This window comes from Punica granatum, chromosome 5 (genome assembly GCF_007655135.1).
Source record: "Punica granatum isolate Tunisia-2019 chromosome 5, ASM765513v2, whole genome shotgun sequence".
NCBI lineage: Eukaryota > Viridiplantae > Streptophyta > Magnoliopsida > Myrtales > Lythraceae > Punica > Punica granatum.
The window spans coordinates 16117077-16132244 of NC_045131.1; the positions used below are offsets into that span (position 1 = coordinate 16117077).

Consider the following 15168-nt stretch of genomic DNA (forward strand, 5'->3'; position numbering starts at 1 on the left):
ATGAAATAAAAAGATAGACTCGCGGGTTAAGGATCAAGCAATTTTCCCCAAAATGTATATATATGTGTGTGTGAAATCCACCAAACTCATGGGAGTCAAAGTTCTTAGCTGCTTGCCAGTGGAAAGGAAAAACTCTTGAAGCTGTCATTATAATAAAAATAAAAATGTCGAGATGTAAAGACATTTTTATAGTAATATATTAAAATTCTTCAAAATTATAATAGAAAACTTCATTAGTAAATTCGCCAGATAAAAATAAAAGGATAACATGTACATGTAAGGGTTAATTTACTGGTCTACATCTATGTATATTACATGTAGATACATATATATATATATGGGAAAATGACATTATTTGGCATTTTTTGACATTGAGTTCTAAAAGTTTCACTTCAAAAATTCAAGTCCTAAAAGTTTGGAAAAAGTGTCAGCAGTGGTCCAAAAGTTTTGAAAAAGTGACACTAGTGGTCCTATCCGTCAAGTAGCCGTTAAGTGGAGTTAACGTCGCCCGTTTCGGTGACGTGGCCGTTAATGCGATGATGTGACACATTCTTCTTCTTCTTCTTCTTCTTCTGCTGCTGCTGCTGCTATGTGTTCCAGGTGAACCTTAAAGACTGCATAAATGAGGGACCCGAGGAGACTGCTGCATCACAAAAGAAATCAGGAAGAATAACTTTAAATATGTTTGCTAAGATCTTCGTGACACATTCGTATAGCATATTGCAGCAGGAGATTGGTTTGTACTCAGCCATCTTCGAGGGATTAGGCACTTTTGGCACCAGAGTGACTACAGTGCTGGTAACTTGTCCTAGTAATTTTGAACATTTGAAAAAATCTGAAACTGCTTTAACAAAATCACTCTGGATAATAGCCCAAGAAGTTTTTAAAAAATTGGCATTAAAACCATCAGGGCCTGCGGATTTATTCCCATCCACACTCCAGAGTGCCTTCCTTATTCTCCTCAGTAATGGGCTCAATAAGAGAGAGCTTCAGGTCCTCTGGAATGGCATATTGAAGAATGTCCTACAAATCTTGTAAACTGCACCTATTAACGTTTGTATCAGGGATACCAAGCAACCTTTTATAGAAATTGACAGCTTATTGCTTAATGGCTTCCAGTTCTTCAAGTTTTCCTCCTGCAGAATCATAAAGTACCACAATATTATTTTTTGTTATTCTAGCCTCGACCACTCTTGACTTCTGTCTAAAGACTCTGAATATATTTCAGTTTCCTCTCACTCTTCTTGACTCTACCGGATAGCTCAGAGAAGTGCTCAGCATTAAAACTCCCAAGTATCTTCTTCATGCCTTGCATTATTTTTGTGTAAATATTATTCATTCTCAATTCAACATACAGAAGCAGAACAATGAGTCTTTTGTGATGCAACATTCTCCTCAGGTCCCTCATTTATGCAGTCTTCAAGGTTCACCTGGAAGACATAAGAAGAAGAAAATAGAACTGAAACGGGATGGAAGTCAAGCCGGGTTGAAACGGGATTACCGGGAGAAAGTCGGGTCGGCATGAGCAAGACGGGTGGATTTAAAATCGATCCAATAGGAACGTGCCACGTCATCGCATTAACGGCCACGTCGCCGAAACGGACAGCGTTAACTCCACTTAACAGCTACTTGACGGATAGGACCACTGGTGTCACTTTTCCAAAACTTTTAGGCCCAGTGTTGACACTTTTTCCAAACTTTTAGAACTTGATTTTTCGAAGTGAAACTTTTAGGACTCAATGTCAAAAAATGTCAAACAATTAGGACCAACAGTGTCATTTTCCGATATATATATATATATATATATATATATGAAAGTAGGAACATAGTGGTCACGTCCAGATAGTTTCAAAACGCTCTTTTCTGAATGAAGTTTTGTTGGTATTTTGAGTTTTAAGAAAAATAAATTTTTGAAAATTTTAAATTATATAGATATAAATTTGTGGAACCAGTTGTTATTTTCTCAGATCTTTAAGCTTTTTCAAAAACGAATTTTAAATACATATATATTTATAGGACTAGTCATATTATTATTTTTTTGAATTTTTTAAATTTATAAATATTTTTTGAGAAGATACAAATAAAACAAATCATGTAATTTTCTTTTCAACAATTAAATTAAATTATATTTTCAATTGTGTGATGTGTTATATATATATATTTTTAAAGAAAAAATCAAATCATATTCTTTTTATAAATATAAAATATCATTTTTCATCTATATTATATTATGTGTGATACATTGTAAATAACGAAGATATCACACACAAACTTTGACTGATTCGGCGTTAACAAATATTCTATTGTTGGGTTATTCAATTTTATGCACGAGCGGGAATGTGTTCTTCAAGTTTTTACTTTTTCTCATGCACAAAATTTGTAGAAATTTTGGTTCTTTAATTTTATGTAGGTGATTACGATAAGTCACGATATAATATCATATGAATCTTGACAATGTTGAAAACAAAAATTCATCCTACTGTGATTGAAATTCATTTTTTTTATTTTTAATTCTTAATCATGACAATGTTTGATTTCAATATTTATATTGATTTCTTTTCTTTTATATAGCTTTTTTCTTAACTTATTCATAGAATTAAATAACAACTATCTTATATGTATAATAATATATTATCATTAATTGTAAAATACTATTTTCAATAATTTATAACATATTTTATACATGATCAATTATTAGTGTAATGCACCAACTCCATCACTAATATTTATATATATATTTTTAATTTTTTAGTAAAAGGAAATATATTTAATGTCTGACAAAACCACATGGCTTCATTGTGGAGGAACACGCAGAAAATGGGAAATTTATCTAGTCTTGAGACAGAACTGAACCAGTTTAATATAGTCGATTAGAAATGTAACTTTGCTATATCTAGTCTTAAGATGAAACTGATCCAGTTGAACATAATCGATTAAAAATGTAAGGGAAAATGACACTGTTGGTCCTAAATGTTTGGCTTTTTTTGACATTGAGTCCTAAAAGTTTCATTTCGAAAACTCAAGTCCTATATGTTTGGAAAAAGTGTCACCGTTGGTCCTAAAAGTTTTGGAAAAGTGACACCAGTGGTCCTATCCGTCAAGTCCCGTTAACGTGCCGCCTAGGTGGATTTAACGCAGTCCGTTTCGGCGACATGGCCGTTAGTTTGCTGACATGGCAGTTTGAACCGATCGAAAACCCGGAAACCTATTTTTTGAACCGACCGGTCAAAACTCTTCAGAACTGAAAACGTTAAAATGCTCAAACCCGAAAACGCTGAACTGAAACAAAAAAAATTTCTGGCCTCTTCAGATCTGAAATTTCCTCAACTCTTCTACCTTCTACTCGGCAAAGGAAGAAGATGACTGTTGTGTTCAAACAAAAAAAATTTCTGACCTCTTCAGATCCGATATTTCCTCAACTCTTCTACCTTCTACTCGGCAAAGGAAGAAGAAGACTGCTGTGTTCAACCGAAGAAGAAGAACAGTACAGGGCTTGTCTGACTCTTGCAGTATCTTCTCGGCCAGCCGCATGAAAAGGTTTGTTCTTTTCGGGTTTCCCGGTGGAATTCCAAGTCATTTCTTTCTTTATTCATCTTCATTTCCAGGGCTTGTCTGACTCTTGCAATTAGAGGATCCGTTATGAACCCGTATGAATGAACACCCGTATGAATGAACACCCGGTCTCATGAATTAGTGAATTAGACAGGATTCCTTTGTATAGAATAACAAACAACAAATTAATCTTCATAAATTTCATCTTAAATGTGAACTACTTATACAAATGTTATACAAATAAAAATCAAAATGTGGGAGAGATAAAAAAGATGCAGGGTCGTTTGTCTGCTTGGCTAGTCAAGCACGGACTAGTCATAGATCTTTGGGCTTCGATTACCAAGGAACATAAACTTTACAAATAAAGCATGAGGATTGGCATTCCATTGCTGTCATTTTATATGTATATGGTTACAATTATCTACGTTCCCAATGTGCTTATGATGTAGCACCCGGCGGACTGTTAGCTCCAAGGAATAATCCTAGAATTACGTCTGTTATGATAACCATCCACGACTGAAATGTATCTTAATGCCTGAAAGTTAGATAGGATGGCCCTTACGTAAGGATTATATTGCCCCTAATTTTTATGAAATACAAGATGCTTATTGAATGGCAACATTGTAACATTGTAACATTCATTGTAACATTGCCCTTTCTCTGATTGTCGCATTCTCCCGGACATAACTTGGATTTTGAGTATCTTGGTTTGCCCAATTTCTGTTCAAGCAGGTGTGATTTCGGGTGAGAAGAAGCTGACCCGCACCGAAGTGAGAGTGAGGATCAGCAAACCGACCCGAAGTAGAAGAAGATCCGAAGAAGAAGATTACCCCGAACAAAAGGAGTGGAAAGCTTGAGCTTTCGGCATAATACAGAATGCAGAACAACTGCCAGAATGCAGAAAAAAATACTACAGCAGAATGCATAAATATTCTCTGCAGCAGAATGCACAAAATGCAGAACAGGTGCAATAATTCATAACAGAATGCATAAATATTCTCTGCAACAGATACAGTATGCAGAACAGATTTGTGCATAAATCTGCATATACAAATACATATACAGATACATAATGCAAAATGTAGAGCTCAACAAACCTTGTATTCCAGTACAAATTCCAAATTACAATACTGAATTCCAAATTCCAAATTACAATCACAGCCTACTACCCAATACTGCATAGCCTACTACCCAATACAGAATTTACATCCAATGCACATCCCAAATAACCGATCTGCACGGCATACTACCCAATACAGAATTTACATCCAATGCACATCCCTGATAAAATTCCAACCATAATTGCGATGCACACTGCAGAAACAACTACCCTAACATCAGAAGCAAGGCTCTGTCAATGCTTGAACTCCTCCTCCAATTCCTTAATCTTTAATTTTATACACTTCATTTCCAATTCAGATGAGGAAACTTCTTCCTCACCAATTTCTGAAATGGATTTCTGCTGAGAAGCATCAAATTGATCGTCTATCCACCTAAAATAGCCACACCCTTCATTTTCCCGGTACCTTGGGCATCCAATTAATCTCCTACCTGGGTTCTTTGGCGTGCGTGATGTTCTCTGTTGAACTCTCAATCCGCAGCTACAAAGGGCTGCATTGCTCCCAGAAAAGCTTGAACCAGAAGTCTCCACTCTTCGATGCCTTCCTCTGGAAGCTTGCTGTCCACGTCCAATAACGACTTCCATGCCAGTAATTGAAGACCTTGCACTGGATTGCAACCAAACATTTAATAACTGGAAATACACTCGAAAATTCCTCTGGCCTGATGTTAATTGGCGCTAAAACTCCGAAAATTAACAATGCCAAATATTATTTGAAATGCCTAGAAAATATCATATTCGTAATGTGAAAAATTTACCTGATTAGTCGATTCAACCTTGCACAAGATTAGGGTTTCTGCAAAAACAACTGCATTCTGTCCATGATTGGCACCACAACACAACAAAGGGAAGAGAAACGAACAGGAGGGAGAGTACTGCTGAAGTGAGTCCTCGATCCCGGGAGGCAGAGTACTGCTGAAGTGAGTCCTATAACCTTCGATCCAAGACAAAGAAGGACGGAGATGAATCGCAAGGGAACTGCCGAAGGAACCCTAATCAGGAGACAATCACTTACCCTGAGTCGTGGAGATGAATCGCAAGGGCATTGCCCCCTTCCGCACGAGCTGCTGAGCTTTGGGCTTCCTCTTTCCAGATTAGGGTTCCTTCGGATTGGGAAATCAGGGTTCCTCTTCAGGTCTCGATTCAGGAGACAATCACTTACCTGAGTTGTGGAGATGAATCGCAAGGGCATAGCCCCCTTCCACACGAGCTGCTGCGATTAAGGTTCCTTCGGATTGGGAAATCAGGGCTCGATTCTGAGGTTCTTCATTCTGTGAAGATTTTGGGAAATTTGGGGAAATTTGGGGGTTCTCGGAGCCGGGTTCATTTCGACTCGGGTTGGCCTATTCGGGTTCTCTATTCGGGCAACGGTGCCAAGTCATCAGTTAACGGCCACGAGGAAGGAGTTCACGCCGTTAATTCCACGGTGGCAGTTCCGTAACGGCAGCGGACGTTTAGGACCAACGGTGACACTTTTTCCAAACATATAGGACTTGAGTTTTCGAAATGAAACTTTTAGACTCAATGTCAAAAAAAGCCAAACATTTAGAACCAACAGTGTCATTTTCCCAAAAATGTAACATAATTGATCGCATTTTGCTCCATAAATGCCTGGTGCAGATCCACGATGGTCGGATTGGGCGATTTGTGGTGCAGAGCATCAGACAAAAGAGACAACCCGCATTTAAATACTTGAAGAAGATGAGGATCGGTATAACATCGCTTTAATTCGTCAGGCTTGAGCGTCATTTCATAGCCCACACAAGAACAAGAATATGGCGATCACAGGTCTGGCCGAAGCAGATCTGCCCCCTCAACGGCAGCCAGGCTACGACCGGGAGGCTGAGCTGAAGGCCTTCGACGATTCTAAGGCTGGCGTGAAGGGCATCGCCGATTTGAAGCCACCCAAAATACCGAGAATCTTCATACATGAGAATCTCAACCTTGGTCAGAACAATCAAACAGGTTTATGCAAGGACAGCATCCCTATTATCAGTCTGAAGGTAAGTTCAAACCTCACAGTATTTTCGACACAGACATAATTTATTACACGTGAGATCATGCTGAATTCTTGATGGTAAGATTAGTGTGTTAAAATCCCAGTTTCGTGTGCTGCGGAAATAGCTCCTCTGCATCTATTGATAGAGAGTTATGACGTCGAAAGGGTCCATAGTTTATTTACTTATCATGGTCTATCTTGTAGAAATTGAGTCTAATGACATTTGAAACTGTTGCTAGCGAGTCAACTTTTCACTTTGTATATGATTCAAATCTGAAACCTCGGAGATAAAGATACATAAAGGAACCAAGTTACGTAGGACCCGGACCGCACTGACCTAGTTGGAAACATGATCCTTAGATGTTTTGTTGACAAAAACACAAAAGACTGTATCAGGGCGTAGATAGAGATCCGGTTAAACGAAAAGAAGTGGTCGGCGAAATCAGGGCTGCGAGCGAGAAATGGGGATTCTTTCAGATCACTGACCATGGAGTTCCTGAGACAATCTTGACCGAGTTGATTGAGGGAATAAGGAGATTCCACGAACAGGATACGGAGGTAAAGAAGAAGTTTTATTCGAGAGATTATGGTGGCAGGAAGGTTCTGTACAACAGCAATTTTGATCTGTTCAGTGCTACCCCAGTGAACTGGAGGGACACTTTGACATGTGTTCTCGCTCCGCAGCCTCCTGATCCTGAGGAACTGCCTGAAGTGTGCAGGTAAGAACATTGCATGAACAAACCCAATAGGGTTGAGAGAAATCTGCGGCATATTCACTAATTCCTCTAGAATATAACTTATACAGATGACTAACTATGTGCTAATAAGGCAAATATTCTAAAACTAGAAAGAAAAAGATGATTGCCTATCTGTAATTCAATTCTCCTAGTATGCATGATACTCTATTGTATTGTACAAGTAAGCGTATCCCGGCCATTAATTTACATTAATTCCATAATACTCCATAATATTGCATTTGCATATAAACAAGAAGACAGTCATAACTTTGCATCAAAGAAATAACAAGACAGCATTATTATCGGCTAAATGACGCTGGTTTTCAACCATTGATTCACTTAATAGCGACCAAAGATAAGTAGGACGACATCTCAAGTTAGGAATATCTTGACAGATTTTCGAGGACGAAGCTATACTCTTGATACATTTCTGTCGCCTGTTTCTCATTAATGGCTCCATCAAAATCTTGCAGGAACATAGTTCTCGAGTACTCCGACAAAGTTCGGGATCTAGGTAATGCATTGCTGGAACTGCTCTCAGAAGCTCTGGGCCTCAATCCTGATTACCTTAGGAACATAGGCTGCGGAGAAGGGCTGGTATCCTTTGGCCACTATTATCCTCCATGTCCGGAACCGGAATTAACATTGGGCACAAGCGACCATTCCGATAGCGGATTCCTCACGATTCTCCTGCAAGACCACATGGGCGGCCTCCAAGTTTGGCTGGGGGATGAGTGGTTTGACGTGAAGCCCGTCTCGGGAGCTCTAGTGGTGAATTTGGCAGACTTGATGCAGGCAAGTTCTTGCTTGTTCTTAAGCAGTTCTCTAACAAGGACTTCGAGTTATGGTGACATGGTGTCCATATACTAAGGCTCTCATTTGCGAAGTGATCTCTTTTGCAGCTTATATCGAACGACAAGTTTATAAGCTCAAGGCACAGAGTATTGGCACAGTGCACGGGTCCCAGAATTTCAGTCGCGTGTTTTCTCAGGCAGCATCACCACCACCCGGAGAACTCAAGACTATACGGGCCACTCAAGGAGCTGCTGTCAGAAGACAATCCCCCAATATACAGGGAAACCACGGCGATGGACCTCGTGGCGCACTACTATGCGAAAGGGCTTGACGGGATCTCGACACTCGAACATTTTAAGATATAGGCTGGATCTTAGCTCATAGGTAATTCAGCACGGATGTGCTCGATAAAGTTGGACCACGAAAAATAATAAAATTTAGGCACATGGTTGTTCCTAACCTGTAATAGACTATAGAGAACCCACCGATCTACAGAGAGACCACAGTGAAGGACAATGTCGCGTACATGTACTCAAAGGGCCTCGATGAGATCCCTGCTATGGACCGTTTGAAGCTCTAGAAGTTGCTTGCAATAGTGGATGGTGAAACTGCAAGGGTGTTCTTAATGTTAAGGAGGTTTGGTTGATTGGGTTGTGATTTGTGAATGCTCCTGTCACTTCTTATTGTTCATGTGTAGTCGGACATGTCTTTTCACTTTAAGAATGTTTGGGGGGAAAGGCAGATCTTTAACTGTGTTCACAACTCTGGAAGAAAACATTGGGACATTGTTGATGGGGCCAGAGGGCAGGCAACATTATTCGACCGTTTGCATCGCAGGTTGTAGTCTCAAGACCATAAAAATTGTCCCGACAATCTCTATGTTTCAACTGTTTATCATCTTGAACAATGAAAATCTCAATGTGCGTATAAATCTATACTTCTGGTAAAACTGCACTTTACAATACATTTTATGTTATATAAATCAATACTTGTAAAGGGCACTTGAACACTTGCTTTGCTTATTTTCTTCCTACTTTCCGAAAAAGAAAAAAATTGGCCGTTTTCTACTGATAAATTTCCTAAATCAGTTTGACGTGTCTTAACAATCCACTGCATTGTATACTTTAGATGAACTAAAGTTACAATGTCTCGTGAAGTCGGGGCTAAAGGAATCAGTGTATGGTGTCTGATGGTTTTTTCCTTTGCGGGTCCAATCACCGGAGGCAAGAGTCCGAAGTATCAGGGTGTATATTGGAGAAGGAGCAAAAGTTGAAGGACTAAAACAGAGAGAGGAAAACCGGTTGGAGTAGGTTGCGTTCTGTTTGACCGGACCGTTCGTCTCTATCGACGGTTATCATTTCACTTGCGGTTTACGTAAACTGAGAGGACAGAGGACCTCTGCCTCGGATAGTAATTGCTTTTGAAGGAAGGAAGGACGATGAGAGTTTGCGACCCACTTGCCATAAAAAGTCTAATGTGCAATGGCGATGTTATGTTAGATTATGTTATAAGATATATATAAAATAACATTTTTATTGATAATAAATTATTTTTATAAATAATATATATTTTTATACATTAAAATGATAAATTTTTATTAATTTATGACATTGTCACGTCATATCACCTGCTAGGGTGGCGGTCAGGTTTGGTGCCCGGTTAGGTAAGACAACAGAGGCCAGATTAATCGTCAGATCTTGTTGGGTTGGGCACGCCAGTTGATTGTGATGCCGCTCCAGGCCTGCCCGCCTGCTTCGTTGGAATTCCACCGTATTTGGCCTTTCCCTTGATCTTTCTCATTTCTTTAAGCAACAAAGCTTGTACCTTTCTCTTCATCTCCAGCTACTCAGGTCTTCGTTCTAAATCATTGTTCAAGAATCAATGGTGACCCAGAGAGAGAACCCCGCCCCCCGTAGAGCTGTCCTTCCTCCACCGCTTTCTTGATGTTTCTCAATGTTGGTGTTCATTTGACTGTGCTTTGTCTGTCTGAGGGTGGGAGGGATTGGGGGTCCGCCTGACCCATCTGGAATCTCAGCTCGATGAAGGAGTTTCCGGGGACCCCCGGGACCCTGACAGCTCTGGTCCTCAGGGTGTCTCAGTTTGTTTTCGCTGTCGGGTCCATTGCTTCCATGGCGACCACCGACAGCTTCTTCAACTTCACAGCTTTCTGGTACTTTCTTCTTCTGCCTTTTACTGTCGATTCTCTGTGCCTTTCCAGTAATGCCTACTTGCAGTTTCTTCGGGGATGTTATGGCCAATTCGAGCGGATTCATTTGATTTAGTCTAATAAAGGAAAAATTGGTGGAATTTCTTGATTTGGGACTGCTAACTATGTGATCAATTGCGTCTGGTGTGTATCGCTAGTGCGCATATCTCAATAACATTGTAGTGGTACTGAATGAGGAGACCTTGGTTGCGGTGTTTCTTCTTGTTGTATGTAGTTTTGGTGTGAGATTGTGAAAACTTACTAGATGTGTAATGCAAAGGGTCTCTAACAATACCATTTCCATGCTTAGATAATGAAGTTCAGCTCTGAATGCCTTAGAATGGTTTTAATTATCTGGTCAGGTAATCAATGTGGTCGCGATTTGGTAGTTCTTGACTATACTACTGAGTCTCTTCAATTGTTGTTCGTATCTAAAAGAAACATTAAGGTTCATCAATGCAACATCCTTACCGACTTAATACCACGGAGTTCAGATCAATGTCATGGGTATAGTCTTTTGTGATAGTGTTGTCAATTCCTGTTAATTGGTTACGAAGTGATCGGTTCTCTCGGAGTCTGCTTGAACATTAACCCTTGTTTTTACTGAGGAAAATGGAGGGAGAGGGAGGGTAAGTGAGGGGATACAAAATCCCTTCCTCTACTGTTTTCCAGTCCAAACAAACAAAGCATAATGGAAGGTACACAAAGGGTGAGGTGACTTCTTAAAGTTAGTCGGAGGGATGAAATGAAAAAGTTCAGACAAATAACTAAGAGAAGATAGGAGACTCTCATAATAGATTTACATGCTGAGGAAACCTAGTTACGTTTTGTTCCAGGTCTAACTTAAAATAGTTCTGTGTAGTACCGTGTCCACTTTTCTCATTTTACCAATGGGTGCAATACTAAGTAGCTCTACGAAAGACCGGGTGAACAACTTTTTCCTCTTATAAGGAGAATTATTGATCCAAATAGTTGAATATGTTGTGCTCTAAAAAATTCTCTTTGGGAACTGCTGAAATTTTGAGGTAATGCTCATAGACAGCAGACTCTTGCAGGCGATAATGAGGTAGGATTGCCGCTCTTTAAGATGCATTGAGATGTTATGCATGACTTGTATCGATATTTTTCCCTCATTTCTTGGAGATGCTCAAAGATTGACAAGTCTTGGTTCTCTCCTAGCTTAAAAGTTAGGAATAGTTTTTGTTTGTCGTTTGCTTTGCTTGTTTGATATACCAACTGAAGGAAGACACTGATATGTTCAAATTTGCGAGCACAATAAGCCTGCTTCATTATCTGACTCAAAGATAGGATGTAATTTATTTGTCAGAATAAGAATTTTCAGTACATCATTTAGCTCGTGAATTGTCTAATTACATGGGACACGTTTTGAGAAATAAAATCATAAAATTATAAGTGACAGGTCAGATTACCCTATGTCGGTATGTTACTGGTGTTATCTTACTCATGTTACTACTTCGCATAAAATTTGCCTGTATTACGAACTAATTTTCTATGCAAGTGGAAGCCAGCCCATGGTACAATAGAATGTAGAGAAGCCATATTTGTTTGCATTTGAGATGGTTAGGTCATTAAAAGTTTCTCATTAGTGTTTCCTTGCATATTGATGCACCTAACCACCAGATAAGATTATGGAGATGTTTAGGCAGTCAATTGACTCTCAGTCTAGCAGCTCTCGTTGATCCTTTAGCGAACCAAATATATGTGCTTATAAGATCAATGTTTGTATTTCAGTACATGGGTCTACTTAATAATGAGCCTCAGATCTTGACTCCTTTAAATAATATGCTACCCGTCTTTGTTTTTTTGCAATATTTATTTACAGATTATCTTGATTGAACCCTATTTTTGCACAGCTATTTGATCGCATCAATGGGTTTACAAGTCATCTGGAGCTCGGGCCTTGCGTTTCTTGATGCGTACGCATTATTGAGAAAGAAAGTTATTCACAATCCTATACTCGTCAGCCTCTTTGTCGTCGGAGATTGGGTCTGTCATCCTCTCATCAAATTTTTGCTATGACTATTCTATCCCGTGATTATATGCACTTAAATCATCTTTAGAGTAAGTGGTTTCCTCAAATTTCCCAACAGGTCACTGCGACTCTGTCTCTTGCAGCAGCCTCTGCCTCAGCAGGAATAACTGTGCTGTACTTCAGTGACTTGGGCCGATGTAGTTCTGGTGAGGAGTGCCAGCAATATCAAATGTCAGTTGCATTAGCTTATATGAGTTGGGTCAGTATCGCCATCTCGTCGCTACTAATGCTCTGGCTATTGGCAGCAAGTTAGGTCATATGTTGTTTAGGTGGTGTCAATAGTGACAAACAGTCAGGTAGAAATATGAGATGCAAAAGTTCATTTGTCTGTCTCGATTTTCGTACGTTCTATGTATGACAAACTGAATGAATGAATAGATTCAACTTGACATTTGTAAATACAGGATTCTTTCTTTAACATGAACTTAATGAAAATGGAAAAGGAGGCAAGTACCGCCGTTTTCTGTTTGGGCATTTGCTTAAATCTGTCGTAAGAATGGATTATTAATGTTAGAACTTGAGCAAACTCGGGCTACCGGGAGTATATTAAGCTGTCTTTCTCAAGCGGAAATTGGTGCATTTAAGTTCTTGTTTTCTCAAACACTTTCTTAAGGCCAAAAGCAGCAAAAGAGGTGCTTTCATCAAAAGACGCATATTCTAAAGTGAAATAATTCTCTTATTAACTTGTTTCTGTGTTATCGATGAACAAACGAACCCTAAAAATTCATTTAGAGGTGCAGTAGTTGTGATTGGTCGCATCGGATTGTGATCTAACCTCAGTAGTGTCTTTAGCTCTGATTTCGTTAGACATTTGCTTCTTGTTATCTAGTTCGATCACTTTTACTGTCCTAGAAGTATCTAGTTCAATCACTTTTGCTGTCCTAGCAAGATATTCAGTCTTACAATCGTCTCGGCGTATCATCTATCGGCTTGTCTGTAGATGCACCCAGATAGGCTGAGCATCGACTTGTCTGTAGGCGCACCTAGATAGGCCAGTAGGTAGTTTGGCGTTCTGGTGTTCAGTTTGCTGCGACCATTTCATGGCATCAGCAAAACAGAGGACTGAATTTAGTGATTAACCCAGCCTTGAATGGAGAACTGGTTCAGAAGCACGGCATAGGCTATGCCATGTTTTACGAAGGCATTTCGAAATTTTGAAAGTGGATTCGTCATATAAATGATGGCCAATTTTTATAAGAATCCCGGTTTTTTCTTTGTTACCAGGATTGGACATTTTGCCTTTACCCCGCACATAGAAGAGGCAGTTTACATGACATGGTCTGACCTACCATCATGCTCGGTTCGGTAATTGTACATGCCAGTTATTGGAATTTCTACTTTAATGGGGATAAAAGAAAGGTGTTTGGAGTCATTTTAGTTAATACAGTGATGGTTCGAGATGAACTATCAACAACAACGTAAGGATCATAGCTTGTTTCCAGAAAATGAAAAATGCTTCCTGCCATTGTTGTAATAGATCTTTGGAATATTTGGGGCACCCCGCAAGATTAGTTAATGGACAGTGGACCACAATCCCCACCAATACAGTGGGAATATTGCACGACAGTGAATTAAAATTTAGGAAATGGATTAGCGAGCAGGGCATGAGGAATGTATGTCATGGATCGTTAGAACAATATCGATCATTCGATTCCTTCTGCCTTACTGACAGAGAATCATCTCCTCCACACAGCAAGTGGAACTGGAAGGATGGAATATGGTGCCCTGAGATTTATTGGATTGGGAAAAAAGCATAACTATCGGCACAACAATTTGAGATTCTCAAGATATAGCACAGGACATCATGATTTAACGAAGCTCGAAGCCGAAATCTGGTCGTCAATGGTGGAGGAAGATATTCGAAGATATGAATGCCGGTGGCTGTGATGACTCGAAAAAGAGATCTGAGAGGGAAAAGGAGGGGGGAGAGAGAGTGATTTTCCATATTTAGAATGAGTTAGTTATAGAAAGGGGGTGCTTATTGGGCTGGTCCATGGACCTAATCTCAATACTTTGATTGTCTCCATAGGCCCGGTCCATATCATGGTTAAAGAAGTTTGACTGAACCAATATGAATTGTTTCAAGCAGTTCATCACCTATTTCCTTAAATAACGTCTCGAATTTTAAATATTGTAAATGATGAAAATCCATGATTACCAGAGTTCGATTTTGTGCGCAGGGCATGAGGAATGTACATATCTTTTGATTTGATTCCTCATGGCTTTCTGACAGAAATGAGTTGATTGTATTTGTTGTAAAAGGAGGCCCCAGCTCTGACCAAGCTCTGTTCAGAGCCACTTTTTTTTTTTTAATAATAAGGAAGACACACAAGCTTAGGACATAGAAAGAAAATAAAAGTAAAATAAAGGGGCACAAAAGTGCCAATACTGAGGATCAAATCAAAACTCATTCCTCAAAGCTACTCTTTCTTTTTCTTTTTATTACACATTTTCTGAAAAAAAAAAAAGATAACAGATATTTATGGTGTGTTTGATTTCAGAGTTAAAGTAATTTTGATTTTAATTTTGATTTTGATTGTGAAAAAAGACAAATGAGATGAGATTATAAATTTGACTTGAAAAACGTGCGTTTTTGTTGTGTAGTGTGTTGAGTTAAAATTAAAGTTAAAGTTTTTTTTATTGTGAATCCAAACAAGGCTTTACATTTGTAAATTTCCTGAAGTTTCTAAAATTTTAGAAGAATGT

The 15168-nt window shown here is 39.1% G+C and overlaps 2 protein-coding genes across 2 annotated transcripts; both read left to right on the forward strand.

Moving 5' to 3' along the window:
* The first annotated feature begins 6312 nt into the window (after positions 1-6312).
* LOC116208514 (1-aminocyclopropane-1-carboxylate oxidase homolog 1-like) lies at positions 6313-9020 on the forward strand. Its single transcript, XM_031542002.1, has 4 exons — positions 6313-6675; positions 7068-7390; positions 7882-8203; positions 8311-9020. Exons 1-4 carry the CDS (start codon positions 6448-6450, stop codon positions 8566-8568), a joined length of 1131 nt encoding a protein of 376 aa, XP_031397862.1. The 5' UTR covers positions 6313-6447; the 3' UTR covers positions 8569-9020.
* Positions 9021-9863: 843 nt separating this feature from the next.
* LOC116209649 (CASP-like protein 5B3) lies at positions 9864-12930 on the forward strand. Its single transcript, XM_031543362.1, has 3 exons — positions 9864-10373; positions 12284-12416; positions 12521-12930. Exons 1-3 carry the CDS (start codon positions 10243-10245, stop codon positions 12713-12715), a joined length of 459 nt encoding a protein of 152 aa, XP_031399222.1. The 5' UTR covers positions 9864-10242; the 3' UTR covers positions 12716-12930.
* The last annotated feature ends 2238 nt before the right edge of the window (positions 12931-15168 follow it).